The sequence below is a fragment of the Brienomyrus brachyistius genome, chromosome 6, assembly GCF_023856365.1.
Source record: "Brienomyrus brachyistius isolate T26 chromosome 6, BBRACH_0.4, whole genome shotgun sequence".
Taxonomy (NCBI): Eukaryota; Metazoa; Chordata; class Actinopteri; order Osteoglossiformes; family Mormyridae; genus Brienomyrus; species Brienomyrus brachyistius.
Window position 1 is genome coordinate 6,689,613 of NC_064538.1, and position 27,100 is coordinate 6,716,712.

Sequence of the window (27,100 nt, forward strand, 5' to 3'; positions counted from 1 at the left end):
TGTCATCTCACCCTCGGGCCTGGGTCTCCCCTCTCTCCCCTTGGCCCAGGCAGACCCACTCCCGTCTCCCCCTGTAAGGAAAAAACACAACAAATGGGGGAAACACATCGTCAGTGTCTGACTCTCCAATTAGAACATAATCTCTGTGACTCACACTGTAAAACTCCTTTAACTCTACCCAGGTTTCAGATTTAGATTACTCTTATACACCGCCTTATACACCACCTTATACGCTGCCTTATACATTGTCTTATATGCTTCCTTATACATCGCCTTATACATCGCCTTTTACATTGTCTTATATGCTTCGTTATACACCGCCTTATACACTGTCTTATACACTGCCTTATATATTGTCTTATATGCTTCCTTATACATCACCTTATACATTGTCTTATATGCTTCCTTATACACCGCCTTATATGGCATCTTAAACGCTGCCTTATATGCCATCTTATACACCGCCTTATAAGCCGTCTTATACACTGCCTTATATGCCGTCTTAAATGCCACATTATACGCCATCTTATACAGTCTTATACACTGCCTAATACATTGTCTTATATGCTTCCTTATACGCCGCCTTATACAGTACACTACCTTATATGATGCCTTATACACTCCCTTACACACTACGTTATACACTGCCTTATACACTGTCTTATACACTACCTTACAGTACATGATGCCTTATACACTGTCTTATACACTCCTTTATACACTGTCTTATACCCTACCTTATACACTCGCTTATACACTGTTTTATACACTCGCTTATACACTCCCTTATGCACTACCTTATACACTCCCTTATACACTGTCTTATACACTGTCTTATACACTACCTTACAGTACATGATGCCTTATACACTGTCTTATACACTCCCTTATACACTCGCTTATACACTGTCTTATACACTCCCTTATGCACTGCCTTATACACTGTCTTATACCCTACCTTATACACTCGCTTATACACTGTCTTATACACTCCCTTATGCACTACCTTATACACTGCCTTATACACTCCCTTATGCACTCCCTTATACACTGTCTTATACACTCCCTTATACACTCGCTTATACACTCCCTTATGCACTGCCTTATACACTGCCTTATACACTGCCTTATACACTCCCTTATACACTGCCATTCCGCTGCCTTTCTTCCGTCAGACTGGCATGGTCCTGGAGGTGGGCGTCATATGTGTCATCAAAGCTGCATGAGGGGCCTGGAGAGAGCGTGTCTTACCTTGTCCCCTTTGTGCCCCGGAGTCCCAGGAACACCCTGTGAGTGACAGACAGACACAGCCTTTAAATTCCTAACAAGCACAACTAAAGAGAATCTACTGATGCGCAGGCTTCTCCTGTCCTGGGCCTCTGCTGGTCCTGCCCAGATCACGAACCTGAGTCAGCTGCTTATCTATATTCATGCGGGTAACTTGGCACCAGGTGTTCAATATTTCACTGTTTTGGAAAAAAGGCAGTAATCCACTGCAGTGGCGATGCATACCGACGGGCCAGCAGGTCCAGAGGCTCCTGGAGCCCCAGGGTGTCCGTCCTTTCCGGGGAATCCCTGAGGCCCCTGAGCAGCACGTAGACAGAGGGGTGGCATGAATAAATCACTCGATCAGACACACACACACACACACACACACACACACACACACACACACACACACACACACACACACATAGAATACAGAAGCAATACGCTCTGTGTAATCAGATTGATTGTACCCTGAGCACTTTGTCTTTTTGTGTTAGATGGCTGAATCTTACTGAAAACATCCTAAAAATGCCTAAGAGCTTTAGCCGGGGGACTTTCTTACCTTCACGCCGGGGGGCCCAGGAGGACCAGGCTGCCCATTCTCGCCCCTTTGCCCAGCAAGGCCAGGACTTCCTGAAGGACCCATTGGCCCAGGAGGACCTGGAAGACCTGGCGATCCGGGATCTCCCTAAAAAAGGTTTACATGTAAAAAAAAAAGCAGGAACGTCACGATGAAATGTGAGTATGACACACAGGAAGAGCCGCAGCATGTGAGGGTTCAGGATCACTCCTCTGTGTGTGTGCGGGAGCCCTGAGATGGATGGCCCCCCCAGCTCGGACGCCCCTGTGTCCTGCCTGCATTTCCGACCAGAATCCCAGTCACCCTGCACTGGTTATGCGCTGTTTAGAAACGGATGGGCGCAGCGACCAGCTAATGATACAGTTTCTTCTGTACAAGTACTTTCAGTATTTGTAGATTATAACAAGCACCATTATATCCCCGTTATCAGCGCCAGAAGCCAAGAAACTAAAAAAAAAGGATAAAACAATGCAAACCGGTGACAACATTATGAGCTTGTTTTCACGTTTTGTTTCCTCTGGCATTTTCTTACAGCTTCAAAAGCACACTGCAACACTCTTCCCTCTGCAGCAGGCTATTTCAGGTCACTTTTAAAGGGATAAAACTTTAATTTACTTTTTAATTTACTTGTGCAAAATGACTAACATAAACCTTTTTTCCCCCGCGCCAGTAAATCTCTCCGTTGCCATGGGAACCGAGGCTGTCATATCTGCAAGGTCCTTGAAGCGCTGCAGACGGCAGGCAGCGTCACCAAACGGTCACAGCTGTCGTCGGCCCAGGCTTGCGTGGGTACTGTGCCTCCCTGCCTGTACCGAGAGGCGCTGGTGCGCTACCCTGCACTGATGACGCTGAGCGTCAACGGGCAGTACCCCCCTTGTATGGCTGTGCGTGTGTGTGTGTGATGCGCTGGACTCACCTTCAGTCCCAGGGGCCCTAGCTGACCTTTGGGGCCCGGAAGCCCGATTCCGTGCTCCCCCTGTAACAATAAGAGGTGAGTTTTTAAGAAAAGAGGTCATTGCCACTGCCTTATAACATCCCAGAACAAAGACAGCTCAATACATCCTGAGGCTTAAATAGCAGCTAATTTTTCACCTGCCAGTAATCTGCCTGCACTGGAAGATCAGTTTAACAGCACAGAGCAATTTATGAAACGTTCTTTCAGGCCATCTCTGAAAAAAAGGACTCAACATAGTTCTATATCCCTAAATTGGACATCAGTTGCAAGAATGTGGTACAGAAAAAGGAGGGAGACAGGCACAGTGCACATTGGACAGAGAGAGAGTAAACTGTACCAAGATTCAAGCTGATCCAGAAGGTGAAGGGATAGAAGTCCAGTTTAATTGGTGGAGGAAAGGAGAGAGAGAGAAGACAAGATGAGAGAAGCTCAAACGAATACCGCACGGCCGAAAGCGAAGAGGGAAGGCAAGGGAAGGGAGGGCGCGAGGGAAGGGAGGGCGTGAGGGAAGGGAGGGCGTGAGGGGAATCTGGGCCTCATACTTTGTCTCCTTTGTGCCCAGGCTGACCTTTTTGTCCCTGTGAGACACATAAACAGAAAAAAGAAAGAGAATAACCAATCAGAAGGATAGCTAAGACACTTTCAGCAGGGGCTCCACCCCTAAAAATGCTGCCTGTTTTCTGTGGATGCTGCTATTACAGAACCTTCAACAGCTAAAGATAAACGACAGTGACGACTGACGCGGCCCGCGATGAGACTTGATGCGAGGTATGTACGCTGACTTGCAGAGCGCCATAAGCTGAGATACTAATCAGATTACAAGTGCGTGATATTCCACAATCAGTAAATCACTCACATCCTCTCCAGGTTCCCCAGGATCTCCTGGGACTCCCTGTAACACAGAGAAGCACATCACATTGCAGCACTTCACGGTCAGTCTTATGGCACATCTCCAGTGTGCATTTTGTGTACTCACTCTTTCCCCCTTGACACCAGGCAAACCCCTGTCTCCTTTAGGACCCTACAAGACAATGCATAAATATTTTGCAAGACTATTTTGTGGTCACCATTGAAGTGCTTATTTTTATACAGCTGGCCCTGTACCGACTCGCAGGAAAACACTCCAAAATCGTCAGCAGTGAATCAGGAAGTCAGTCATAACCCTTTGATCCCGTGACCCCCGTCTGACTCTTCTGACTCACCAGTAATCCAGGTAAGCCCCTTTCACCAGATTTTCCCGGTAGCGATTCACCAGGATCTCCCTACGCCAAGGAACAGAAAGAAGATTTGCTTCACTGCAAGAAGCAGCTGCTTATCTAGTTTATCCAGCTGCTTGTGGCAGAAATGAGAAATGAGGACTTTCCACGTTAACGCTGACCATGCAAGGCTGGAGCTTCTGAACCAGATCGCTCATGTTTTTGTTTTGATTTTGTCCTTAAATGAGTAGACCTGCTTCATCCGACCAGCATACAAGCCTTACAACAGCTGCCACACTCTAAAGTCACATACAACAGATGGGTAAAATTACACAATAAGGACTCATATCGCCACAGTAATGCAGGTAAAAAAGCTCTCCAGGAAAATGTGTACTCTATAATGAAACATTTCCTGCAGCAGATTGTTTAATGACGGCTCCCGTTTATGCCCTGTGTTCTTCTCCATCCCCCGACGTGCGATTTACTTTCAGACTCCAACACAAACACTCCACCATGAAGTCCTCTTAAGGAGCTGGCTCATTAGCATCGATCGCATTTCATTTGCACTGTTTCGCCACTTGCTTCGCCACACTGGGGGAAATGATCCTTAACTCACCGGCTCTCCTTTCTCACCAGGTGGTCCAACAACAGCCTGCAGGAAGGAGACACAGAGGATACAGGGAAATCACTCCCTTCATTCAGACAGATCCTCCTCTAAAGGGCATAGTACATTCCGGATAAAGTTCTGCTGAAAAACATCTAATGATTCATGGCATCCATACTCTTTTCTGAGGACTTATATTTTTAATTACGCATTTCTTATAATGCTTCCTTTGCAGCTCCATGGTCCATAAGCATTTCGCTGCTACAGAGCCATCGTTCTTGGTGTGGTCATCCGTCTCTATGCATGCTATTTTATATTTCCTCATAAATGCCATACACTCTGGCTTCCTGCTACACTCGCATATTTCATTCCCTCCCCGCATGAAGTGGAAGACATGGAGATGTTCATGGTCAAATATTATCTGAATAGGAGGCCGGCCTGCCAGTTAATATGGGCATAAATTATTCGAGATCCATTCATATGACTGAGAGGACGTATGTCATTCTGCAACTGCCTATTTGAGAGCAGCTGTGCCGCGAGTGTCAAGTGTTGACTGGGGAACAGAATAATAGATCCAATCATTAGTGGAGTGAACAGTAGCTGTAGCATCGCTGATGGTAAGAGAAGTGGAAAAAGTGGCTAAATGAACACAGGCCACTGAGAGACTTCAGCTCAGCGATGCAATTCGCACTGCGGCCACCTGAGCACAGGCTCCCCCTGCTGTTCACACATGGTTTTGGTAAGTAGGCAGACAGAGGTATGGGATGAAAAGAGCCTGGAGAGATATCTGGAGGTGCAGACACTAGACCTAGGGAGGGGGTCCCACTTGGTAAGTTTAGCGTGATTGTCGATGGCCAGCTAGGGGGATACCCCTCGGTAAGTTACACGTGATCATTCATGATCGAAAAGTGGGAGGGGGGAACTTTCGATCATTTGGGCAAAAGGGGCAGGTGTTCAGGCACCTTCAGCCTCCCCCACACACATGACTAGATGACATCACTAATTTACAACAATCCCTGGGGGGTGACTGTCACCATCTGAATGGTCCATCCATCCACCTGCGTTTGGTAACGCAGGTGACTGAGCTGTAGGAATGCTAGTGTACCATATCAGAAAAAAACAGTATTTTAAGTCGTACTTTTTCTATTATCTTTTGCATACAATTTTTACAGTCATATTGATCAATCAAAATTTTTTTAAAAACTGAGCAAAATTACAGTTTCAATATATATCACAATACATGACAAGACTAGCAAAGATGATGACTTAAAGCGATACCTAACAGTGTTAGACTAACACACTTTGAAGAAAAATTAATGCCCCAGCTAATCCCTTTACACAAGTCATTGCACTTAGAATCTAATTTGGATATCTGCTTTTATGTCGGACGCATCTGGCAAAATGCATTTAATCAAAGTGAAAAGGGAAAAGAATCAAAAATGAAGTTCTGAAAGGGGCTGTAATACACTGATAAAATGCACGTCCCTATGGCCAAGGGCTTTACTTTCTGCTGTAGTGTGAGGAATAAGATGAGAAATATATTAAACTGCTGAAAAAGGTGTGTGGAACGTAGGAAGTGTCCCAGGGCTGGGCTGTGTGCCGTGGGTGAGTGACAGTTATACTCTCCTGCACTGTGAGCTACTGTCACAGTCAGTAACTCCCCCCCCGCCCCCCCCCCCCCTCCCTGACTGGCCACCGGTCCACTGCATCAGGTCTCCACGCAAGATGGAATGTTCCTTTTAAAAACGAGCGACACTGACTGACAGTCACTGTTATGGTCAGAGCACTGGGTGAATGACATGAACTGTCACCAGTCAGAGGTGTCCAGTAGACTATGGACTTTTTGTGTTTCAGTGGTGGCCTACGAGGAGTTTCCAGTAGGTGGCAGCACTGACTTTCATAGAGCAGAGGTCAACAAAGAAAAGGCACAAGAAAAATAGTCGTATTTGTGGTTATACACGCTTTCCCGCATATATACATATAACTTATTACTGAACGAGCACACAGACTAATTCCAGTGCACAAATTTGTGGAAGGAAATCAACCAAACACTGGGCGAAGAAGAGAATTCATTCAGACCAAAAAGACAACATCTGCCCTCTGCTGGTCTGGTGGAATATAACTGCTGTTCACCAACAGTGACCATCTGCATACACAGTCAACACGAGCCTGGACCGTCATGGAGCGCAGTAAAGTGAAGTATGAACTAGGCTTCATTCAAAGGAGACCAGAACAGGGCAAAGCTGCAGGATGCAGATCCAAGGGAAACTGAATCTGAGCGAATCACTTTTGACAGCACACAGATCAGAAGTGAATGCTGGAATACACCACAAATAACTTCAGAATACTCTGCTAACCTAACTTACCGGTCCTGGGGGGCCACGGTCTCCTTGCTCACCCTTCAAACCTGGGGGTCCTCCAGGACCAACAATACCCTAACATACAGACAGATACAAAGAACAATTAAACATTAATATGGCCAGTTACACTCCCCATGCTATGTGAAGAAAATAATCGCTAGATCTAAAATTTAAGGAAACAACAGAAGCCTCCATGAGCTGTAATGCACATCCAGGACGTTATATAGATACTCGCATACAAATCTAACACTGGAAGAATCACCTCGTTATTGGACTTCCACCCCCCGTGTTTATATGCGGATTTCTCCCTCCATCTTTCCCTCCTTCTTAGTGTGTACTCAGCCACATCATGCTCACCTGTTTTCCAGGCAGTCCTGGGGTTCCCTCCTTTCCCGGTACTCCATCTCTTCCCGGGACGCCCGGTTTGCCAGCTTCACCCTGCCAAGAGCATAAAAGCAGTGCTTACCTGACACATGAGCATACTGACTGTGAAGGACGGACCAGAGCCGGACTATAGAGAATTGCAGTGCAACACCCATATTTCCCCTGAACAAACAACGCGTGACTCAGCCGAGACGGAGGCCGCTGAACATCACTCACCACTTGTCCAGGCAGTCCTGGTGAGCCTTGTAATCCCTGAAGCAGAAACAGCGTGAATGTGAGAACGTCACCAGTGCTTCATGTATATTTGGAGGTTTGCTGAGTGATGGGGTGCCAAGGTGTTTGCTTACCGTGGCCCCCGGGGACCCAGAAGGTCCAGGCAGTCCCATGTTGCCCTGAGGACCAGGAGGCCCCTGCAACAGGAAAGACAATGGGGAGCACAGTCATAAATGCCCTGAACTCAGATAAACATAAAAGCAAAGTGTGGACGTCAGGACCGGCTTAGCTGCCACTGCAAACCCTAAAATCTCACCTGGATCCCGACTCCAGGCTCTCCCTGATTACCCTGCAGTTGACAAAGACGAGCACGGTGAGAATAAGACAATGCACTCTCATCTTGTTTTTCTGTACATGAAACGGGAAGCTAACCTTAATTCCTGGTTGACCAGATACACCAATGTTCCCAGAAGGACCCTGTGAAAACACAAAGTATATTGTTACATTGACATACCAGTTGGTTACGCTGAGCATCTCTGATACTGTAAGACATGCGTATGAGAGTTCATGCGCGTGATTATGTCACTGCAATGTGCTTGCATGCAGTCTGGCTGTGTGGGATTCTGTAATTTCATTGTGCAGAACTCACGGGAGGTCCTTGGATTCCAGGTTCCCCAGGATTTCCCTGCAAAACATGACCCCAGTTCAGCTTTTGACTCATTAACTTGCATATAAAAGAGAGACACAGACAATGACATACACAATCTAGCTGTGAAGAAAGTAATGGACGCATACAGACAGTCACACACACACACACACGATGAAAGCACCAAATCACGGTCTGCAGGTTATTACCACAGTAAGCTAAGAATGCAAGACTGAGCCAGAGCAGCCCCAATTAAGAGATCAACCAAGCATGTGAGCGTGAGAGTCTACATTCCACAAGACACTCATGTACAAACTCCGAACATGTCCGAGGACTCCACAAACACTGGCAGTTTCTCAAGAAGTTTCACTGACATCTTAAATCCACCCTCCTTTAGCATGTTTATTTGTGAGGATCTCTCCGCTGACCCCAGGGGCAGCTGGGTAGTCTTAAGTAAGAAATTATGATTCTCTCCAACTCAACTTTACAACACTGCCTCCTTCTGAACCTTAATTCTGCAGTCATTGAGCTACAGTTTTTTTGTCCTTAGTCATCAGGCTGCCTGCATATCACATCCAATGATTCCTCAGTTAGCAGTAATGTGACGACTGAGGATGGTTTGGACCTAGATTTTCCTTACAACGCTATATATATAATTATATATAATACATAATGCATATATGATTAAATTCAGCCTCTGGGAATATGGTGAAAAATTGAAGATGCTGTAAATAGTTTATGAGCCGGCCTCTCGGCTAGCCGTTTCCCTGACAGTCTGAAATGTTTGCTGCTTGCTGGGCGTGACACCTACCGGCCTTCCCAGTGCTCCAGGGAACCCGGGCGAGCCCTGGAAAAAATGAGCGGGGAGCATGGAGATGCGGGGGCAGGGGGGTTCATGGAGGGATTGAAAGACATAAGATGGAGAAGGGAGATTCGAAGAGGTTCGAAGGTAGGGGAAAGAAAAAATATTTGTAAAGGTTTGGAACAATAATAATTATTCTTTGTAGGTCAACGTTTCTCAAACCCGGTCCCCGGGATGACCAGACAGTCCATGTTTTTGCTCCTACTGGGAGCTGGGACTGTCCAGGGATCATCAAGCACTGGGTTGAGAAACACCGCTCCAGTTAATTGCTAAGGCCAAAGAGAAGCCCGAACACTCAGCAGGTCTTTCAGTAAGAGCCGGTAAGCAGACTGTCCTACTCAGCCGCCCGACAATGAGGCTGCAACACTGGGCTACTCACTGTTCGGCCTTGAAGACCAACCTGTCCCTGCAGGCCCGGCCCAGGGAAGATGAAAGGCATGGCCTTCAACTCACAGTCTTTCAAAGCCCCCCCTCCCCCTTTTCATATTTTAACTTCTCTGAAAGGCCTGGCTGTCGCATCTTGGCCACCAAGTTCATCTTATTCCCACTGCAGAGTGATTCCTAAACACTCTCTCTTCACATGGGGAAAGCTGATCTTTAATATGCTAACATACCTGTTAGACTGAATAAACTTTAAAGATGAGCAGTGGAAGAAAAAGTATTCACGATCATGCACTACCTTTTCGTAGTCTACAAAATATTATATTTTAAATGATCATGATTAATATACAATCTTATCCATATTAATAAAAATGTGTATTAACATCACAAATATGTATGTCAAGAAAAGCATTCTGATTAAATAATCTTCTTGGCACTACAGTAAAATCCCGTTATAGTGGACTCACTTATAACGGAATATCGTCTATAACGGACGAGGTCCGCTGGTCCCGGCCGTGCGCCTTTAAGAACATGCAGAAAAAGCATCGGATATAGCGGTCTCGCATATAGCGGAATTTCGCTTATAACGGACAAACAATTTGGTCCCCAGGGCCGCTTTTAGCTGTAGTTTTGTTCAGCTATAACAGACATGTAGGCTCTACCTACAAGGCGTGTGGCGTGCCGGTGATATCCAGCGCAGATGCGTAGCCGGGATTATTAATAGTCACGCATCTGGTCAGGTGAAGTTGGATAACTACATGCACAATATAATAATCTATACCTATATAAGTGTGTCTGCTGGGGTGTGGCATGAGTAAATGGGCTCCTGTAGTTGTGTTCTGGCCATACAGAACTCTGGATATAACAGATTGTTTTGCCAGGTCCCTTGAAATCCTCTATAACTAGATTTTCATGTACATATTTTTGCAATTCAAGTAATTTACTGTAAGTCGGACCCACACAACCCCCCCCTCCCCTCCTCACCGGTTTTCCATCCACTCCTGGTTTTCCAGGCTCTCCAGGCGGTCCCTAAAAACACAGGGAATGCCAACATCAATCACAGCCAAACTCACACAGCGGTGACTAAGAAGTGGTATTACGTTGTACACCGCTGGTCTGCCCATCTGCTCTCACCGCGGGTTTTTCATCTCCATTCAGCAGTCACGTCACATTCACAAAAAGTGTAATGCATCCAAGGTGACTTACAGGACTAGATGAATTACATTTCAGGGTCAGAAGTATGTGGGAAACTGGATTAATCTCCAACAAATACCACCAACAGAATGGGTGGCTGTACAAGAGAGGTTAGTAACTTTCCGTTCGGCACCATCGTAAGACGCTATCTTTCCAACAAGTCAGTTCACCACATTTTAAAGCTTCCCTGGTCAACTGAAACTGAAGTGATATAGAAATGGAACCATCTGAGAGCAAGTTCAGTGGCAAAGAGGCAGCCGCACAAGCTAACAGACAGGGACCGGATAGCCCAGCATCAATACCCATCCTGAATAGCAGTAAATCCCACCAGCTATGTTCCAACACGTAACAGAAGCCTTTCCTGGAAGAGTATTTACTATTATAGCAACAATGCGCTGACCAACTTCATATTAATACCCTTAGTTTCAGCATGATATGAGCTGGTGTCCACATAGGATACGTGACCAGTGCTGAGTGAGGGGGGGGGAAGCCCACACCCTGAATGGTCATACCCCCACCTGCACAGGCCACATCTCTAATGCCACTAGACATTGTCTATTAATCAAATTCAAGGACTTACCAAGAATCCATCATGTCCCTTTTCGCCTCGGTCACCCCTGTCCCCCGTTTCCCCACGAAGCCCTGGGACACCCTAAAGTAAGAAAATAGCATCATGCACACATCTGTAGCAGCATCTAAAGAAAGGCCAGCAAGTTTCTGGGCGCACAGACAACGTGAAGCCACATGCGATTTTCCCAACGCTGGCGGTTAGGGAGCACGGTTGGAAATCCAACCATCTTCGTAATCTATTCATGGTTTGTGGAGGACCTGAGAGCATGGACCATCCCAGAGAGCATAGGGTGTGTGACACCCTGCAGGGGACGCATGTCCATTACAGGGAACGCGATTCGATCATTTAGAGACATCAAGTCACTTAAACTGCCCTTTGAACAGTATGAGGAGACTGGAATCCTCAAAGGAAAACAACGCAGACTCCTCATACAAAGAGCCGGGATTCAAACCCACAACACACTGTGAGGATACAGCGCTAACCTCTTAGCCATGTTACAGGCCACGAGAAAAAATATGGAAAAACAATTATAAGAAACAAGAAATATGGAGAGATCCGTACCTGGTCCCCTTTAGGGCCGGCCACACCTCTGTCGCCTGGTTCACCTTTCAGCCCTTTGGGTGCCAGTGTGTTCATGTGCTCCTTCAGGAATTGTGATACATCCACCGGTTCACCCTGAGAAATAGGACACACACTGTTATAGATCAAGCAGAGCAAACACATTAACAGGGAAGACAGACACCCAGCAGCGAAAGGGAGAGCCATCCTCCATCCGTGCTCATGGAGGAGAATGTCCTAGTGAAGCAGCGGAGCTATTCAGGCTGCACTACCAGTCTGAAGACGCAATCAAGGCACTGGGCGTTTGGGGATCAGGGCTAAGGTCGGCAGGCCAGCCATATAAATGCTTGTCGAGCTGTATGTGAAATTCAGGAATAATCCACTGCAAAAAAGCATGTAGATTTGGGGGATCAGGTGATGTCAGGAGACCTGCTCTTCATTCATCTGTCATTCATAAAGGTTAGACAGCAGTCATCTCTTTCCTCACCAAATGACTTCACTCGCTCGCACTTTCACTACCCTTTTTTGCACAAAGGCCAAAACCACGATGAAGTTCTCAGTCCTATCTTCCCATCAGGTCTCTTTGCCTTTGTGACAGAAGAGAATCTGCACTGGGACTGCGAGATTGTAAAGGTTACCTTGGGTCCCTGAGGACCAGTCATCCCCGGCACCCCTGGCTTGCCCTGGAAAAGGAACAAAGGAACAGAAGTTAAAAATGAAAAATGAATGAATGTGTACTATTCTGGGATAGGACTAATAATCCTTAGTGGTTAATGATCCATTTGCCTATTCATCTTCCATATCTCTATCATATATCTATTCCACACAGATGCAGTGTTTTTTTTAGTCACACATGTTGTGTTGGTGGGGTAAACTGGATTTTATTTTTAAGTTTTTTTTTTTTCACGGAGAAGTCAGTTTAAAACGCTACATATGAAGTACAGATCTCAAAATCTAAGAGTGTTATTAAGTACGGCTAGCAGCTGCTAAGATGGGATGTCAACAGGGCAATATGTGCCTTAAAGTCTCCAGTGGCTCTCCGCATGAATGCAGTGCCCTCCAGAATTACTGGCATCCATCCATCCATCCATTTCCACACCCACTTGATGGTTACCCTTAGAAAATAAAGGCAAAATGTCCTGCGAAAAAAGTCTTAACTGCTAATCCTCTTTCGTTCAAAATATTAACAAAATAGAATGGTTAATTACAAGATACCAGCTGAGAATCTTTCCTATAATGCTTTATGAGGACACTTGGCAAGAGTTCTGAGCCCTTTCCTTCATAGAGAATCACTCTAGATCCTTCATATTTCGAGCTCCACACTTGTGGAGCCATCAGCTGGTCCCACGGTTTAGGGGACTGGAATGGGTGCCAATAATTCTGGAGGACACTGCATATGAAAAAATGAATGTAACCAGGTCAGTGATGGGGCACATTATTTTTTTAATGATCAGTATTCCTGCACTAAATGCTCTAATAACATTTGTATGTTCATATAACATGTAATAACATATAAAAATCCCGAAATATAGGAGGAAAATAGAATGGAGAGGGAAATGTGGAACATGAAGGTGTTTAATATTAAGATTTTCACATAAATGTGAATGTGCCACAGAAATTAAGAACAGACTAATGAAAGTCGGCTGGAAACAAACTGAGTGATAATCATTTGTCTATATAAGACAGAATGATGGTGGTACTCACAACATCGCCCTTGGTCCCCCTTTCTCCGGACTCTCCCTGAATGTAGCATGTGATGTCATTGTTACATGATAGCTACTCATAACAATAATAATTACAATAACAATAATAATTACAATAATAATAATTACAATAATAATTACAATAATAATTACAATAATAATTACAATAATAATAATAATAATAGATCTGCAGACGCCCTTTTCCTTCCCACCTTTTCCCCCGGCCTCCCAGACTCGCCCAACTCGCCCGCCCGTCCTGGAACTCCAGGAATACCGGGCTTCCCTGGCTCCCCTGCTTGTCCAGGGGGCCCCTGGGGGCCACGCTCTCCGATAGCCCGGCCTGGGGATCCTGGGGGTCCCTCTAGCCCCCGTTCACCCTGCTCTCCCTTCATGCCTCGCTCACCGGGCACGCCACGGAGCCCCTGGTAAAAGAGTCATGTGACACAGCCATTCAGGCACAGGGTGGGCCCGAACACACATAGCATCCTTCAGGTGGCTATTGGGCCGCTTACGTCCATCCCAGGAGAACCACTCTGGCCAGGATCACCCTTTGCTCCCTTCTCTCCTCTCTCTGGGGAACTAAACGTTATGGCAGTTTGTTTATCCGTTATAGACTTCAGGTCCTCAATCTGCACAGAAATAACGACGTGCTTGAGGCTGCTGCTGTCCGAAAAAAATCACCAACAATCTGCCATCTGACCACAAGGAAAACTTGGTGAAAACAACGTACCCTGATTTTATATTGCAGGAGAGCTTCTCTGACATCCTAAAAGCAAAGAATAAAGCGTTTTTCAGGAGGAAAACGGAAAACAAAGAGCTGGAAATGTTCTGATATAGAATATTGTTCTCGTTACTCTGTCAAGTAAATTAGAGGCGCCACTCTTACCGCTGGCATTCCAGGTTTGCCTGGCATTCCGTCCTCGCCCGGGTCTCCCTGTCAGGCACATGGAAAAGAGACGGCCGCTTTACTCCATATGTGAACAGCAAAGAACACGGCGAGCCCAACAACCTCGTCCCCGGGTCTCTCTGCTGGTGTGAATCTGGCAGAGAGCTGCCCGAATATGCTCTCACCCCAGTCGGGCAGCAGACTTACATGATCGCCCTTTGGTCCTATTGGCCCGTTATCTCCCTAGGAAAGCAGCGAGAGGTCAAATTTAAACAAAAGGGGAAAATTGTGGGTCTTTACACAAGACACAGGCAAACTTATATAAACCGACAGGCTGGACAGACTCACTCTGGATCCTACCGCTCCTGGGATTCCAGGCACTCCCTATATAAGGGAAACACAAAAAGACTGAGACAGAAGAATTCCACTACAAACAAGCCAGAGCCTGAATTTTGGGGTGTAAATACTCACTGGGGTCCCCGGTGGGCCTTGGGGTCCGGGAATAGGCACCTCTGTCCCTTTCACATACACCACCTAGGAGAGAATATGGAAGACGGAGGGATGTCCGCAGAAAAAAAGTCGAACGTTACACTGCAACCGCAGGACACACATAGACACACGCATGTTTGTATTCATGTCTTTTTTTGAGACTCTCCATTCATTGCTATGGGATAAATCCTGATCCCAATGACAATCCTAACCCCTACCCAGCCCGAACATTAAGCATAATTAATCAAGCAAAATACAAGACTTGGCATTTTTAGTTTTTTCATTGCAGTCACAGATTTTTATAAAATTCAGTTTCCCCTTGGGGGGGACGAAAAATGGTCCCCACAATGTCAAAATACAAGGCTTTTATAACTTTGTGGGGACATTTGGTCCCCACGGTGTAATACATACATCAGTTACACACAGAGTGGGAAACAGACATGCAGGCTCACCTGACCCGGAGGGCCAGGATTTCCGGGGGGCCCTAGAACTCCAGGAACACCAGGAGAACCCACTGCCCCACCTTCCCCACGATCTCCCTTCTGTCCATCCCGCCCCTGGAGCAGACAAGCACCAATCAGACCATGGATTAAGATTCCATGTTTGGTCGCTCAGATATGGCGGTTCTAACATGCTATAATATAACACTGTATGTATGCAACATATGGCCGTCCATCTTCCCACCACTTACACAACAACGTGTTGTTGGTTCATGCATATATAATTCTACAAATTAAATGAAGAATTTTCCAGAATGTGCTAATGAGGATGCCCTTTAAACTTAAACAGCAGCTTAATGTAGTGGAGGGGGGAAAGCATCTGAAAGACACTCACATCTCTCCCCGGCGGACCACCATCTCCCCTTTCTCCCTGCAGCAAGACACGCGGTTAATTTTTATCACTTTGGGATGACATGGCTCTAATACATGGGGCTGGGTGGAGACGTAGTTTTCGCAGCCATCTGACCTTCTTGCCGTCCTCCCCTGGTGTGCCGTCCTCACCCTGCGGAGAAACAGGGACACGAGGCGTGTCATGCAGGACCAGAGCTCTGGAATACCGCCGTCGCGGAGTGTAACATGGAACTATGGGGTTTCTTTTTGAATGCTAAAGGTCTGTAGTCTAGTCAGCAGACCTACCATCCTCCCTGGCGTGCCCGGCTTTCCATCGTCTCCGGGTTTTCCCTGCAGAAAAGACGAGTCAGGGGGAAACTGAACTCACTAGAAGCGAAATGAAGCACATTAGAGGCGTAGGACGTGTAGCGCATGCAGTAGCCGAGGGGCCATTGAGTGCAGGTGTATGTGCATGAGTGTGAGTCTCACGGAGGTGCCGGGGGTCCCCGAGGGGCCAGCTGGTCCTGGGGGGCCTTGCTCTCCTCTCAAGCCTGGCAGTCCCTGGAAAGCGGAGAGGAAAGTTAGAAAGGAATGCTCAGACGAGTTATACAGGTCACATCTGCAAATGCTGCATGGGCTACAATATGAAATCATGCAGAAAGGAAACTTCTTATGCCCTATTATTGAATGTGATATGAGTAATACAGGTAAAGAAGTATAGATGATTCAGAGCTGATTTTAAAGTACACTTACATCTCTCCCTGGATCCCCTTGCTTTCCTGGATCCCCCTGAAGCATAAAGCCATTAGAATAACTATGGTATTAGGTCAAAAACACAATTTGGCATAAACCACGTACATGCTGCCGCCTGGGTCTAGAACCTAGAACCGTTCTTCAGCAAAAGCTCTATTCTAATCCCCTCTGTTCTCCTGCAACTCTTGGTACTCCTGCAGACTCATCCGGGTTTAACCATGAAGCATGGCTTCACCAGCTCAAGGACTCGACAAGGCTGTTTGATCCCATGCGGACAGAAGAGCAGGTGGCACTGACCCGTTGGCCTGGAGGCCCAGATGGGCCCGGCTTTCCGTCCAGTCCATTGCGTCCATCCAGCCCGGAGGCACCTCGCTCACCCTTCACAGGTAGACAGTAACAGAAGGAGGCGATCAGCTATTATAACAGCAGGGCTGCCAGCTCATAAAAAGTACATGTGTTCCTTCTCTTCTTAGGTTTCTACACATTAGCCTTTTTATAATGAAAGATGCTTTATTTACCCTCGTGGGGAAATTCTCTTTACACCTCTCGCAACCTGCTTTCGGTAGGTGCGAGCAAGCTGGCTGCAAAAGGCAGCCACCTAGAGAGCTGGGGGTTAAGGGCCTTACTCAAGGACCCATAGATGTATTGAGGCCAGACTTAAACAAGTGACCTTCTGATAACAGGCACAGAAGCTTAGCCCACTGAGTCACACGCTGCCCTCAGGTCATGTTATAACCAGAACACTTAAGAGCTGCAGACAGTAGGTTCAGTTACAAGCAGATTCTGGCTCTAATAATTATTCTGCCCCCTCCTTGTAAATATCTCCTCCACTGAGGAGGGCTGGGTAAAGTAGCATAGGGTACTATGCAGTCTAGATGACACCACAGCCAGATCAAAAATCAGGATTGTATTATGATCCATTAGCTAGCTTTTGAAATTTGTGTTGGGTTCTAAGCTTCACTAAGAGACAATCCCCTTGACTCTATGCCATGTGATATAATGCATTCGGTCAAACTCCAGGAGGTGATGTACAGGATCCCCCTGCCACCACGCTGAATGGCCTCCTACTGCATGTAATCCCACTGGGAATCAGGATTGGGAAGCAGGACCCCCTGGAATGGTGGACAGCGAAACCGGCCCCTTCACAGCTCAGGAGCCCTCAGGAGTAGATACCTGTTCTTAGCATCTGCTACGTTAATGATTATGGTCATAGGTTGTGTCTTCCATGTTTAGGAGTTTCTCTATTTATCTACAAATTAATATTTCATGACGTTAAACGGCAGAGCAAGTTACCATGGCGATTTAACTGGTGCTTTACAGTCTCCGCAGTCAACAACATCCAGTTAGTCTTAATGGACTAATTACCTTGTTTGGACTTGCTTAATTGCTTGGTTTGCTTCACTGGTTGAGTCATTCTGCTGATATTATTCAGTATTTTTTATTTTTAATGTTTTAAGTTTTCCACTTTTTAACAGTCATTTCAAAGGCATTGGGTCAAACAGTATTTCTTATTTTAGAAAGTCCTGTCCCATGTTGTTAATCTCTACTGCCACATTATAATGCGCCGCTCTGCAGTTTCCGAAGTTAGTGTCCATCAGTGAGCTGAGGAGCACGAGCCACATCTGACCTTCTCCCCTGGGGATCCTCTTTCTCCCGAATCGCCCTGAACAGAACGAGACAGAACAGGAAACACATCAGCTACATACATACAAAGAGAGCCAGGGTGACAGCCAGATAGGATTAAGACTGTTCACTCACTCTGGGTCCTGGGGGGCCCCTCGGTCCCTCAGCACCCTAAAGACACGGAGAAGAGAATGACAGCACATCCCCAGCATCACTAGCCAGGTGCCTCCAGAGCAGCTGATCTCACAGAAGCATCTTAATTACTGTGGTCTCCAGCACCAGTATTATCCAGGGTTCGAATACATTTTTCAATATAAAATATTCATCCATTTATCCATGCATCCATGTTTAAATCACTTTGTTCGCCGTTTCGTAATGGTACGGCCCTAGTAACAAGCAAAGGTGCACATCAGTGTATACGACTCACTAATTACACTTAATGAAGCATAACTCAATGAGGACACACATATACTGAGGGCCTTCCCAGAGAAACAAGCTGACTCACCGGCAGCCCACTGGGCCCCGGAGGTCCCGTCTCCCCCCTCTGGCCTTTGCTTGCACCCTGCCGGGACAAAGAATGACATCATCTTTCATCAGAGACAAAAGCACCATTAGCTTGTTTCATCCTGAATGCTTTGTAATCGGGCAGCCCCTCCCCCGTCTCTCCGAGGGGACCTCGCCCTATATGTCACATCCTTACTTAGCAAAATAACACACGGAAAGAATATACTGACTGGAGTTTATGTAATTCTGCACGAGTTTCAAAGCTCGTTAAGGCAGGTGCCATGCGTCCTCCTGCACCTCCGCACATTGACAGGCCTTAGCCTTGACCAGGCTAATAATGCTTCAGAGATCCCAAGGCAGGTGTTTTGAAGACCTGCAGTGTTGGATGTTTTGATAAGGCTGTCGGACTGGGTTATGAGAACTCTACCAGATGATGTGTGAGACCCGGCAGGGGAAGTGAGGTTAGTGTACAGAGAGATGTGCGTGCCTGCGGATGTCCACCAGCGGTGTCTGAAAATGTAGCTGTCAGAGATGTGATACAGGCCAATGTAAAGGGACAGAACATGCAGACTGCACTGTAAAATACAGATCACACTGTATAATGGATCAAAGATGCAGACTGACTGTAGGACTGAGATACAGACCACATGGTATAAATGGATCAAAGATGCAGACTGCACTGTAGGACACAGATACCAACCACATGGTATAAATGGATCAGGGGTACAGATCACACTGTATAATGGATCAAAGATGTAGACTGCACTGAAGGACAGATATAGACCACATGATATAAATGGATCAAGGATACAGACCACGGCATACAAATGAACCAGAAATGGTAGCATTTAGTCCTTACCTCTTGCGTTTTTGAAGGCACCAAATCCTCTACCTGAGCCAATAAAGGAGGGGAAACAGATCAGTGAGAAACAGGCTTGACACAGGGGAGGGAAATGAGCTCATACACTGTAGGGCTAAGCAAGGAGGCAAGAGAGAATCGCCAGCTTCACAGAGATGGGGATAAAACAGGACAGCAGTACCTAGAAACAGACAGATTTTGGATATAAAGCAACATATTGCGGAAGCTTCCCAGTACAGTTTTACTTGCTTAATCGAAGCCTCTACTTCCCTCTTGCCATAGATTTCTCTTACATATGCTACATTGCTCATGGTTTCAGGGTTGGGCTTTTCAAAAACGTAGCACCTGTTTACATGGATTGTAATTATTCTCTTTAAGTCATTATTAGAGTGAAATAGAAGCTCACCACTTTCCCTGGGGGTCCAGGGGCACCTGGAGGTCCCTGAAGAGAAAGGCATCCTTTTAGCATTTTATCTAGTGCTGCCAATGCCCATGACCAGGCAGTGATGGGCTGATTGACGACATTACATCATCACTTTATAAATTCTGTGGAAAACTACAGATCAATCTGCGGGCCGCATTTTGTAATGAAGTTAAGAAACATACAGTACATCCAGAAGCTTCTCGTTCTGTTAAATTACAAAGTTCCAGAAGGGATACGGAGGGGAAAAAAGTGTAGTTGGGGAGAAATATTGTCTCCATTTAAAGTACAAAAGGTAATTAATGTACTATTAAGTATAAAGCTAAATGACACAGACATGTCCAGTAAAATGTGCATTAAGTATTAAACTGTGTGGAACAATGTACACCATGTAAGTTTAATATTATGTATTTTTATATGTATTTATTAATAACTGCACTGTGTTCATTCACTGCTAGTGACTGTAAACAAGACAGCTTCACACATGCAACTTGAACACAGACATAAACACTGAAATATTAATTAAATTTATATTAAATTAGTATTCCTCGCTTTTGTTATATTGTAGTCAGAAAACTATTGTAGTGAATATAAAGCTAACTTTACCCTGGTGTTTGAACTGAACCCACTTTCCATATTGATCTGCATGTCCTTTATACTCATTTTTTCCGCTGTAATATCTTTTAACAAAGCCACCAATACTCAGTTTTCTAGATTTGCTTATGAGCAAATTTTAATTGATATTTCAATGTTTCCGTGTGCACTTCATGGTGGCCAAGATTGACACATTGATACGGATATCTTGATCGTTAACAAATATCGACCAATGTTGATATGTTAACCGATATTGGTAGGCATATGGATTGCATGCACGTATTTCAACTGCATATAGGTAAAGAATATGGACTGTGTGCAGGTATTTTGGATGTGTGTAGGTGGATTGTATACTGTATAGGTATGTGAACTGTGTGCAGGTATTTGGATTGTATGCAGGGTGTTTGGATTCTATGTACTGTAGGTACATGAACTGTGTGAAGGTATTTGGACTGTATGCAGGTATTTACTATTCACTTTTCACAGCATGGCCAAAAGGGATAGGGGCTGCATACTTCATGGTTGGGGAGGCTGTGGAGCATGAGCTACAGTACATGTGGTGTGTGCGGAAGGTAGTTCTGGGCCCTCTCACCTGACTGCCCCTGTCTCCCTTTGGGCCTGCAGGTCCGGGGCTGCCCTGTGGATGCACAGAAGCACACACATGAAGACAGACAAGGGGAGATGAGTACGAGGATATATACAAAATACAAACAGCAAGACAGATGAAAGAAAACTGTATACATAGACGAACAAAGTGACACAGTGCTTTTGACTGGATGTGTATGTTTAAGTATTGCTTAATTTTTCTCCCACGGTCAGAAGCACGTGCTTAGTTGTGGATGTTTGTAACTTCTGAACATTTTAATACATATCTGAGCTATCAAACTAGTGACCACTATTTCTGCAACAATGCATCTGTGATTGTTAATATGAAAACAATGCTGATAACAATAATAAATGTTTTATTGTAATTCACACATGCAGTGTATATAACAATGAAATCTGCGAATGTCATCTCACATTACGGCCATGTTCCCCGGGGTCTCCTAGGTCGCCCTTTTCACCCGCACGTCCTGGCTGGCCTGCCAGACCCTGCAAGAAGAACAACCAAATCACAATCCAATACACTGAATCCAGAGTTAGTAATGGCCTGAGCTGGGGATGCACATTTTGTGACACCCATATGCTATATGGAATGTGCTTCAGCTTCAGCAACCTGAGTCCTGAGTCTCCCATATAAGCCTTGCCCTCTGTCAAACTGACTCTATGAGTACCTGTACTGAGTGTCGAATGTGGGTCCCTCTGTCAGGCTTCAGAGTAAGTACCTGTGCTGAGTGTCGAATGTGGGTCCCTCTGTCAGGCTTCAGAGTAAGTACCTGTACTGAGTGTCGAATGTGGGTCCCTCTGTCAGGCTTCAGAGTAAGTACCTGTACTGAGTGTCGAATGTGGGTCCCTCTGTCAGGCTTCAGAGTGAGTACCTGTGCTGAGTGCCGAGTGAGGGTCCCTCTGTCAGGTTTCAGAGTGAGTACCTGTGCTGAGTGTCGAATGTGGGTCCCTCTGTCAGGTTTCAGAGTGAGTACCTGTGCTGAGTGTCGAATGTGAGTCCCTCTGTCAGGCTTCAGAGTGAGTACCTGTGCTGAGTGCCGAGTGAGGGTCCCTCTGTCAGGTTTCAGAGTGAGTACCTGTGCTGAGTGTCGAATGTGGGTCCCTCTGTCAGGTTTCAGAGTGAGTACCTGTACTGAGTGTCGAATGTGGGTCCCTCTGTCAGGCTTCAGAGTGAGTACCTGTGCTGAGTGCCGAGTGAGGGTCCCTCTGTCAGGTTTCAGAGTGAGTACCTGTGCTGAGTGTCGAATGTGGGTCCCTCTGTCAGGTTTCAGAGTGAGTATCTGTGCTGAGTGTCGAATGTGGGTCCCTCTGTCAGGCTTCAGAGTGAGTACCTGTGCTGAGTGTCGAATGTGGGTCCCTCTGTCAGGTTTCAGAGTGAGTACCTGTGCTGAGTGTCGAATGTGGGTCCCTCTGTCAGGCTTCAGAGTGAGTACCTGTACTGAGTGTTGAATGTGGGTCCCTCTGTCAGGCTTCAGAGTGAGTACCTGTGCTGAGTGTCGAATGTGGGTCCCTCTGTCAGGTTTCAGAGTGAGTACCTGTACTGAGTGTTGAATGTGGGTCCCTCTGTCAGGCTTCAAAGTGAGTACCTGTGCTGAGTGTCAAATGTGGGTCCCTCTGTCAGGTTTCAGAGTGAGTACCTGTGCTGAGTGTCGAATGTGGGTCCCTCTGTCAGGTTTCAGAGTGAGTACCTGTGCTGAGTGTCGAATGTGGGTCCCTCTGTCCACCCAAACTCACCCTTAGTCCTCTCTCGCCTTGTTTTCCATGTAGCCCAGGTTCTCCCTGCAATCCAAATGTGTGTTAATGCTTGACACGTCTGCACAGCCCGCAAATTCATTACAGGTATGTGTCTATGACAACAACAGCTCATTCTGCCAGACACTGGTGACAGTCTGTAATTATATCATCTGCTTCTAAAGGCACTGAACTCATCCTGGCAAGGAGGAGAGAGAACACTTACCGGCGAGCCTTCATCACCCTTCTCTCCTCTTTCTCCCTGCAGCAGGAAATACGTGGATTATTCTAGAGGGTAATTGGAACACTGGACAATGTTATCTCCAGTGACACGGGGCAGCAGTGAGAGAGTCTGGGGATGAAGGGAAGTCAGGACCGGGGAAGCTCCAGCTGCAGTGACAGCAGTGTCCGGGACTGCAAAGCCCGCAGTGTGCGGTCAGGGCTGACTGGCGACAGATCGTTACTATGGCGACAGCGAGGTCAAGCTCCAGCGGGCAAAACGGACCTCCTTTCCCTTCGGTCCAACCGGTCCGGCAGATCCTGGCCTCCCTGGCTCTCCGCTCTCCCCTTGGTCGCCCCGGTCACCCTGCAGGCCCCAAATACGGCACAAATACGGTTGATCGGCACCACTGACATTCACGCAAACACAACAAACAGGCATGATGCACCAACCCCCCGAAGAGAGGAGGGTGCAAGGATGACACTAAACTGCAGATGTTTATGCATCCCTGCCAGCTGCCATGGGGCACCACAATGCCCCAAGGTCGGCATCAAAAATCATATCTGGAAAAAACATTCAATTTAATATCATTTATATCGGATTGAAAAGATAATCAGTGGTGTCACCCATCCCAAGTCTGGCTGAAGGGTCGTTTTTATATGGGCTCTGTGTTTTGATGAGAGGGTGTGACTTACACCTGGTTTAAACCGAATATCTGCACTTAAAGCTACAGTACTTGGAGTTAGTTACCATGGCAGAATACCCCATTTAAAACTGAGCGAAGATTTGTAGTATGTAAAACTCAGAAGTAAATCTCAAGAAACCTCTCTAAGTCCATAAAGTTAATTCATAGTACGCCCCGCTGATCTCTTATGCAGCAAATAAAACTCATGGCAAAAAAGATTTTCCTTGGTCTTTACTATATATATATGCACAATCCTAGACTGAGCCATAACAGTAATTTCACCTGAAGCGTGGCAGGTTACAGTACTGGACGCATAGCTTCTCAGCAATTTCTCCAGTCACAGAGTTCCTTTTACCATCCAAAATGTTTACAGACACATTATCCAAATGACATCTAAGTTAAGTCCAACTGATTATATACTGTAAAGTTACCGTTTTGAATAAACACACATAGACTCTCAAAAAAACCACATAAGTGAAGGTGTCAGTAAGTCAAATGAGAAAATCATGTTACCTTGCTACCTGTCTTTCCAGGTAAACCAGCATTCCCCTGGAAAATAAACATGTTTAACACAGTATACAGAGAACCCAGAATAAAATAATATTATTATGTATTATAAATCAGTCCTTCAGCTAATGTCATTTTGAAAGGACTTAGAAAGACAAAAAGGCAAGACAAAATTAAACACATAACAGTAAAAAGAGATTTATCCAAAATCCAAATTAAAATAATTATAATGAAAAACCATTAATATCAATCATAGTGCTGACTCTCAGCCTGTGCAATTAGACTGTGTCAACGATATTTCCCCCCATCATCCTCAGTCTCCCATCAACTGTGCCGACACCCAGCGGTCGCTAAATTTAATTCTTAAAGACACATTATCCTGCCTTACAACAGAGCAGCTGCATGTAACTCACTCTCTCTCCTTGTTCCCCTTTCTGTGCTGGAGGACCCGGGGCCCCAAATCCAGGCTGCCCCTGATGGAGGACGTTCATGACAGAGATTAGGAGGAACCAAAAAGTGCATTATACTAACACAAAGAAAACAGTAATCAGACAAAAATGGCAAGCGGCATATACAATACAGGACAGCTATGTACAATCTACATACAGAATTTATACAGTGCATGGAGAGGCTAAAACTATCTGTATCGCCATTAATTTTACTTATTCAGGAAAGTGTTTTATTACTATCCTACATGAATAGTACTATGCTAATAGTATGCTATGTGTATTTTACTATCCTATTATCATCTATGTATACATTACTAACCCATTACTACCCTATTACTGTCCTATTACTGTCCTTCATAATCATCACTATCCTACTACTATATATTTGTACATTATTGTCTTATTACTATCCTACATATACAACCCCAATTCCAAAGTTGGGAAGTTGTGCAAATTGTACATAAAAACAGAATGCAAAAACATGATTTGGAAATGTCATAGACCCACATTTCATTCACAACAGACTATAGAAAACATATCAAATGTTTAAACTTAGACATTTTGCTATTTCATGTCAAACACTGGCTCATTTTGAATTTTGTGACAGCAACACGTCTCAAAAAAAGTTCGGACAGCGTTTATAAGAGGCTCGGAAAGTTAGTGGCACAAAAAGGTGACAGATGGAGGAACGATTTGCAACCAATTAGGTCAACTGGCGACAGGTCAGTAAAATGACTGGGTATAAAAAGAGCATCTTAGAGTTGTAGTGTCTCTCTGAAGTAAAGATGGCCATGGTGCTATGGTGACAAATAATGGAGCAATTTCAGAAAAAAACGTTCCTCGGTGTATAATTGTAAAGATGTTGAATATATCATCATCTACAGTACATAATATAATCAAAAGATTCTGAGAATCTGAGAGGGACAAGGCTGAAACACCATACTAATAACCAAACCAACCCTTAGGCAGCACTGCATCACAAACAGGCATGAACCAGAGGAAATCACTAAATGGGCTCAGGGATATTTCCAGAAAACACTGTCAGTGAACGCAATTTGCAGTGCCATCCGTAGATGCCAGTTAAAACTCTCTCATTCAAAGAAGAAGCCATATTTGAACATGATCCAGACGCACCAACGCTTTCTCTGGGACAAAGTTAATTTAAAATGGACTGGAGCTAAGTGTAAAATTGTTCTGTGGTCAGACGAATCTGAATTTGAAATTCTTTTTGGAAACCAGGGACACCGTGTCATCCGGACTAAAGGAGAAGGACCACCCAGTGTGTTAACAGTGCGCAGTTCAAAAGCCAGCACCTCTGTTGGTATGGGGGTGCATTAGTATATATAGCACGGGCAGCTTGCATATCTGGAAAGGTACCATCAATGCTGAAAGATATATCCAGGTTCTAGTGCGAGATATGCTCCCATCCAGGCGACATGTCTTTCAGGGAAGACCTTGCATTTTCCAACATGATAATGCCAAACCACACACTGCATTAATTACAACATCATGGCTTTGTAGAAGGGTCTGAGTACTGAACTGGCCTGCCAGCAATCCAGATCTTTCACCCACTGAGAAGATATGGCACATCATAAAACGTAAAATACGAGACAGAAGATCTAGGACAGTTCAGCAACTAGAATCCTGTATCAGACAAGAATGGGACAACATTCCTCTTCCAAAACTCGAGCAACTGATCTCCTTGGTTCCCAAATTACAGTCTGTTGTTAAAAGAGAGGAGATGCCACACAGTGGTAAACATGGCTTTGTCCCAACTGGCGTGTTGCTGCAACGACATTGAAAATTACCTTATTTTTTCCTTAAAATGATGCATTTTCTCAGTTTAAACATTTGATATATTTTCTATGTTCTGTTAGGAATAAAAACAATAAAAGTGTTTTTATTTACAATTTGCACAACGTCCCAATAATTTTGGAATTGGGGTTGTACTTTACCATCCAACTATCCTATGCTTTCATTACCATCCTACTACTGTCCTACATGTACACTACTATACTATACAGACATTACTGTCCTATTACTACAGTACCTGGGCGAGTTCACGGCATTGTACCACATATTGACGATGTTCCCTTACAGCCCTGGATACCAACTCACTTTTTCCCCTTTGTCCCCGCTGTCACCCTTTGACGCTTTGGGTCCCTCTGGGCCTGGTAACCCCCGGTCACCCTGAGATGGGAGAAGGGAAGGTCAGATGTTTAGATGGCTTAAGAACTATCCTGTACCTCCAAATGCAGCTCCACGCTGCCCCATAACAATTGGGCATTTCAAACAGGATCTGTGTTGATGCACATAGACTTGTCTCTTCCTTATGCTGGATACTAGGTAGTAATACAGCCTGTAAAGGAAGCTGCCACACAAAGACTCCATAATCTTCTTGTTCACTCCTCCTCCCATGTGCTGCTGAATCACATCTGACAAATCCTCTGAGGGCTCAAGCCCCCAG

General features: G+C 45.5%; 1 protein-coding gene and 1 long non-coding RNA gene across 2 annotated transcripts in view; one reads left to right on the forward strand and one right to left on the reverse strand.

The window, feature by feature from the left end:
- Window positions 1–27,100, reverse strand: part of col7a1 (collagen, type VII, alpha 1) — a 66,454-nt gene that overhangs the window by 5,954 nt on the left and 33,400 nt on the right. The window contains exons 50-99 of the mRNA XM_049018478.1: window positions 26,752–26,823; window positions 24,598–24,657; window positions 24,191–24,226; window positions 23,278–23,358; window positions 22,999–23,034; window positions 22,776–22,820; window positions 21,456–21,527; window positions 21,028–21,072; window positions 19,827–19,862; window positions 19,421–19,453; window positions 18,563–18,619; window positions 18,193–18,228; window positions 18,062–18,097; window positions 16,732–16,812; window positions 16,435–16,470; window positions 16,171–16,242; window positions 15,988–16,032; window positions 15,818–15,853; window positions 15,686–15,721; window positions 15,304–15,408; window positions 14,834–14,896; window positions 14,711–14,746; window positions 14,570–14,605; window positions 14,363–14,410; window positions 14,207–14,242; window positions 13,989–14,105; window positions 13,689–13,898; window positions 13,478–13,513; window positions 12,412–12,456; window positions 11,777–11,890; window positions 11,225–11,296; window positions 10,435–10,479; window positions 9,019–9,054; window positions 8,211–8,246; window positions 7,994–8,038; window positions 7,878–7,910; window positions 7,696–7,758; window positions 7,565–7,600; window positions 7,322–7,402; window positions 6,971–7,039; window positions 4,617–4,652; window positions 4,007–4,066; window positions 3,781–3,825; window positions 3,661–3,696; window positions 3,347–3,382; window positions 2,766–2,825; window positions 1,832–1,957; window positions 1,513–1,584; window positions 1,252–1,287; window positions 12–71 (exon numbers count right to left, since the gene is read on the reverse strand). Of these exons, the coding sequence (XP_048874435.1) occupies window positions 12–71; window positions 1,252–1,287; window positions 1,513–1,584; window positions 1,832–1,957; window positions 2,766–2,825; window positions 3,347–3,382; window positions 3,661–3,696; window positions 3,781–3,825; window positions 4,007–4,066; window positions 4,617–4,652; window positions 6,971–7,039; window positions 7,322–7,402; window positions 7,565–7,600; window positions 7,696–7,758; window positions 7,878–7,910; window positions 7,994–8,038; window positions 8,211–8,246; window positions 9,019–9,054; window positions 10,435–10,479; window positions 11,225–11,296; window positions 11,777–11,890; window positions 12,412–12,456; window positions 13,478–13,513; window positions 13,689–13,898; window positions 13,989–14,105; window positions 14,207–14,242; window positions 14,363–14,410; window positions 14,570–14,605; window positions 14,711–14,746; window positions 14,834–14,896; window positions 15,304–15,408; window positions 15,686–15,721; window positions 15,818–15,853; window positions 15,988–16,032; window positions 16,171–16,242; window positions 16,435–16,470; window positions 16,732–16,812; window positions 18,062–18,097; window positions 18,193–18,228; window positions 18,563–18,619; window positions 19,421–19,453; window positions 19,827–19,862; window positions 21,028–21,072; window positions 21,456–21,527; window positions 22,776–22,820; window positions 22,999–23,034; window positions 23,278–23,358; window positions 24,191–24,226; window positions 24,598–24,657; window positions 26,752–26,823 (2,880 nt within the window). The remainder of the gene's footprint in view (window positions 1–11; window positions 72–1,251; window positions 1,288–1,512; window positions 1,585–1,831; window positions 1,958–2,765; window positions 2,826–3,346; window positions 3,383–3,660; window positions 3,697–3,780; window positions 3,826–4,006; window positions 4,067–4,616; window positions 4,653–6,970; window positions 7,040–7,321; window positions 7,403–7,564; window positions 7,601–7,695; window positions 7,759–7,877; window positions 7,911–7,993; window positions 8,039–8,210; window positions 8,247–9,018; window positions 9,055–10,434; window positions 10,480–11,224; window positions 11,297–11,776; window positions 11,891–12,411; window positions 12,457–13,477; window positions 13,514–13,688; window positions 13,899–13,988; window positions 14,106–14,206; window positions 14,243–14,362; window positions 14,411–14,569; window positions 14,606–14,710; window positions 14,747–14,833; window positions 14,897–15,303; window positions 15,409–15,685; window positions 15,722–15,817; window positions 15,854–15,987; window positions 16,033–16,170; window positions 16,243–16,434; window positions 16,471–16,731; window positions 16,813–18,061; window positions 18,098–18,192; window positions 18,229–18,562; window positions 18,620–19,420; window positions 19,454–19,826; window positions 19,863–21,027; window positions 21,073–21,455; window positions 21,528–22,775; window positions 22,821–22,998; window positions 23,035–23,277; window positions 23,359–24,190; window positions 24,227–24,597; window positions 24,658–26,751; window positions 26,824–27,100) is intronic.
- LOC125745562 (uncharacterized) lies at window positions 22,114–22,745 on the forward strand. The gene is made up of 3 exons (XR_007398701.1): window positions 22,114–22,152; window positions 22,255–22,305; window positions 22,663–22,745. It is a non-coding gene; the product is annotated as an uncharacterized LOC125745562 (long non-coding RNA).